Source organism: Gobio gobio (assembly GCF_949357685.1).
Source record: "Gobio gobio genome assembly, chromosome: 9".
Lineage (NCBI taxonomy): Eukaryota > Metazoa > Chordata > Actinopteri > Cypriniformes > Gobionidae > Gobio > Gobio gobio.
In genome coordinates this window covers 42,190,530-42,194,836 of record NC_137115.1, presented here as the reverse complement: position 1 = coordinate 42,194,836, position 4,307 = coordinate 42,190,530, and the positions used below count along the sequence as shown (strand labels likewise).

Genomic DNA, 4,307 nt, shown 5'->3' with positions numbered 1-4,307 from the left:
GATATTCTTGCCATATGATGGTAGGGCTACATGAGATGTCTAAACAAATCATGGTACTAGTAGCGTTGTACAGTGATTTTTAAATATTTAATACAATATTTTAAGTACAATATAAAGTTTATAGAATATATAAAGTATATGTAAATCAATTCGTACCCTATTATAATTAGTAATAGCTTATAGTAGTAATAAATTACATTATATTAAATTCACATGAAGTCCTTACTGCAACCTGTTCATGTTGGCATCTGCCTCATTTAAAAGGATAATTCACCCAAAAATTAAAATTGTCATCACTTATACTCACCCTAATGTTGTTCCAAACCTGCATGAGATTCTTCAGTTGACAGTAGCCTAGCCACTGACTTCCAGAGTAGGAAAAAAAAAAATACTATGGAAGGCAAGGCTAACTTCTGTCTAATTACATTTTGTGTGTTCAGCACAAGAAACAAACACAGGTGTGGAACATTATGGTTAGTAAGTGGTGACAACTTTAATTTTTGGGTGAACTATCCTCCCAGCAAGCAATTTTGTTTTATTAAAAAAAGACATCTAATAGCCATCCAAATGTCTACTCTAGGCTTAAACAAGGCATTATTTGGGCAGTCAATAATTTGAGGTCTAACCATAGCCTATCTAGAACATGAGCATGTCAAAGAAATTAAACCAAACACCTTATAAACCACTGTTCACTTTGCTTACATTATGGAATAGACATTAAGTTATTTTGGCTGAAACATCCAAATGTAAGGTTATTTTGGCTTGAAGTGGGCTACTCATATAGCCAGACCAGGGGCTGGTTGCATAAACTGCTTAGACTAGTCTTAAAAGTTAGTCGTCTATTTTTCTTCAAGACTGTTCTTAACTTTTTAAAGTCAGTTACATAAGTTAGATTGGTCTAATTTGAATCAGAAAAGTCACACTGATTACCTCTTGACTAATTGCTAGTGTGTCAAATTAGTTCTTAAGACATAGTCTAAACATAATGGCTAAGTTTATGCAACTGGCCCCAGGTCTATAGTTAACTTGGTCTTACACAGTGAAATGACAGCTACTGCTTGCTGGGAAGTGTCAAATTAGTGCCAAGTATGCATGGATGCACACTTTAGTGATTTCATGGCCTGGAATTTGCTTTAATTGGCAAAGTAAGTTCATAAACCACAAGAGCAAAACTCATGGAAATTACCACCAACCCTCTGGTAGTAAAAAGTTAAGGTGCACAATATTAGAGTTGATGAAAACAAGAGCTCTGAAATAAAGCCACACACCAATAACTGCTGACATTAGTATATTGTAGACAAAAGTACATGGCAGAAAAACACAATTGCCCATTTATAAAGAACAGAAATCGTGTGATAATCTTAGTCGGAGCAGTTGGCTACAAATCAGTGCATGGTTTTCCCTCTGTTAAACGATTCTGCAACATTAAACAGTCAAAAGATTTTGAGAACAAGTGGAGGTCATTTATTATCTCATAGAAATACATTTATGCGATGCAAAACGATGACGAGTACAGACGAACAAAATTCACATTGCTGTAAGAAAACATCACGTTGACCTCCTCACTGACAGCAGCTGGAGCCGCAGGAGTTGCCCTTGCAGACGCAGCCAGAGGCACATTTGCTGCAACCAGACGGGCAGCAAGGACAGCAACCTGTGACAAAAGAAGAGTTTAGTCAAGGAAGATGTCACCTCTTGAATAAAATAAAATTACGAAGTTCACGTACTCTTCTTGCAGGTGGTACACTGGCAATTAGTGCACTTGCAGGTGGCACCACAGTTGCAAGTTCCAGCTAAACACACAAAAAAAACGAGTTAAAATGCATGTTGTTGAGATAACGTAAGTAGCTAGGTTGAATTCAGGGTGACTAGGACATTTTGCCATGGAGATAACAGAAAAAAAGTGTTCCCAAGCAACCTGAATTCACCCTACTAACTTGATCCCAAAGGTAACGTACATTAAACAATTGTCAATTCAAAGTATAAAACACTTGTAAATTCAAAGTATAAAACACCTGTAAATTCAAAGTATAAAACACTTGTAAATTCAAAGTATAAAACACTTACTCTTGGCGCAATCACAAGGATCCATTTTCCTCAGGAGTATTCTCAAAAAGTCCGAAAGTCCCTTGAAATATCACTTCACTCGGTTTGTGAATGAGTTGATGTGGAAGGTACCAGAGAGTGATCGTGCGCTGCTTTTATACAGCTCTGACTGCACACAGACCGAGTGCAAAAGCCCGCCCGCTTCAGCCTGCACACGGTGATTCACTAATGAAACTGGGGTGCAAACTATCAAACAATCAGGAGTCATCATTCCCACCTTGTCACAATCAATGTTGTTTTTTTACTATTATATAACTAGCATTCCACTCCAAATTGGCTGAATAATGATTGCTGTTTGTTTATGTGATTATATAATTCGATGCTTTGTTGTTGTTTCGTTTTGAGAGGTGGGAAAGGCTTTCTTGTTTGATAGCTTAAGTAGTATGTATATAAAAACATACTTTGTCATACTTGCTCAGTCTTTGAGCTTCTTTAATGGTGTTAGATTGTTGTGAGGAAGGTAAAGTAATAGCCTTCGACTCTATTAAATATTAAAGTGAACACGTATTTGAGTCTAAATAAGTCATAAGCCTAATTTAAGCAGATACGGGCCCATCGATGACATTAAAGACACAGAAGTTGATTTTATGAAAGCTTTATTCTCTCCCATAATTGTTTGTCAACAGTTTGTGACTCTTTGCACACGGCACTAAAGTGAAACAAACTGCGTGCGTGTGCGTGACAGTCACAAGCACGTGCTCCCCCTGTCTGCACTCGGCGAAGATGCGGGCGAGACCACAGTAAACAGAAGAATTGATTTGCACTCATTTACTCACTCGCTGTGGCCCCGAGTAATTTTCCATTACCAATCACTTCCTTACAAATGAACTGATGTAACGAGTGCAGAGTGTTGAATTTTGGGGGTGAAGATAAATCATTTCAAGCATTAAAATGCCAGACTAACCACATTTAGAACACAATGCTCACTCAACAAGTGGACGAAGACTCTGTGATTAATCTGTCATGTTAGTGGCATATGCTATTTAAAGCAACTCCACTGCCCTAACCTCTTTCAGTCAAAAATAAATATTCCATCATTCGTTTTGCTTGCCCCCATGTTCTAAACCTGTATGACTTTCTTTCTTATGCAGAACAACAAAATCAGATATTTTGAAGAATGTTCCAAACTGTTTTTTGATAATTTACTTTCATTGTGTGGAGAGAAAAACAACAACAACACTGAGACATTTCTCAAAATATCTTATTTTATGTTCCACAGAATAAAGTCATACAGGTTTGGAACGTAGAAATGATGAGCAAATTTTCAGTAATAACTTTTTAACCCTAACCAGAGCCATAACCACCATAGGCACTGAGGGGGACAAGCCCCCCCAATTAGAAAGTGACCAAATTGTTCCCCCAAATTATGATATTTTTTTAAAGCTGTTCTCCATTATGCACCGCTATGTTTGTTGTTAGGATGAGTTTAAAAGTTACGCTTTTAGGCTGATCTGCCTGAACGATCTAACAATTGAATTTTGAAATGAAAATATTCTATCATTTAAATTATGATGTCATTCATAATTGATTTTGATGAGGCAATCAACTTTTTTAATTACATGTTTGACATATTAGACATACAAATAAGAGTGAATGTGCGCATATTTTTTAATAAAATATTTTTTGCAAAGAGTTTAAATGGATTACCTCACAACTAGGCTAATTAACTAAATTAGACCTATAGGACTACTTTTACCATTCTTATTTCTTCTATATTCCCTTAAATCCCTTTTAATCCTTTAATTATTATTATTAATTTTTTTATTTTTACATGTCACAAAGTACGCACATATCACCAGCTAATTGCTCAAAGTGGGTGCTCGACCAAAAAAAACTTAACCTCCTGGGTGACACTGTCCTCGTACAAGGACATATTTTAGTGAATTTCTCTGATACCATACATGCAGTTTTAAGTCTGGATGTCCTGTAAAGAGCAAATTCAGAGCTTTTCGGAGATACCATATTTGTTTTGAGGTTTCACCAGGACAACAACTTCTCCTTGGTCTTTAAAAATTACTGAATAGTCTAATTTAGCACTGGAAATATGATCATATTTTGTAATTATCTTTTAAATCTGACAAATTTTCAATTTTCAATCAGTTTGTTATAATCAACATATCAGGAAAATGTTATGGGGTTTCTTATCAAAATTGGACTTTCTGTTACAAAACAAGGCATTGATTTTGACACCGGGACTTAAA

At 35.9% G+C, this 4,307-nt stretch overlaps 1 protein-coding gene across 1 annotated transcript; it reads right to left on the bottom strand.

Moving 5' to 3' along the window:
• Nucleotides 1-1,448: 1,448 nt before the first annotated feature.
• Nucleotides 1,449-2,224, bottom strand: mt2 (metallothionein 2). The gene is made up of 3 exons (XM_079825228.1): nucleotides 2,068-2,224; nucleotides 1,728-1,793; nucleotides 1,449-1,654 (listed from the first exon to the last, which is right to left on the bottom strand). Exons 1-3 carry the CDS (start codon nucleotides 2,090-2,092, stop codon nucleotides 1,563-1,565), a joined length of 183 nt encoding a protein of 60 aa, XP_079681354.1. The 5' UTR covers nucleotides 2,093-2,224; the 3' UTR covers nucleotides 1,449-1,562.
• Between the last annotated feature and the right edge of the window lie 2,083 nt (nucleotides 2,225-4,307).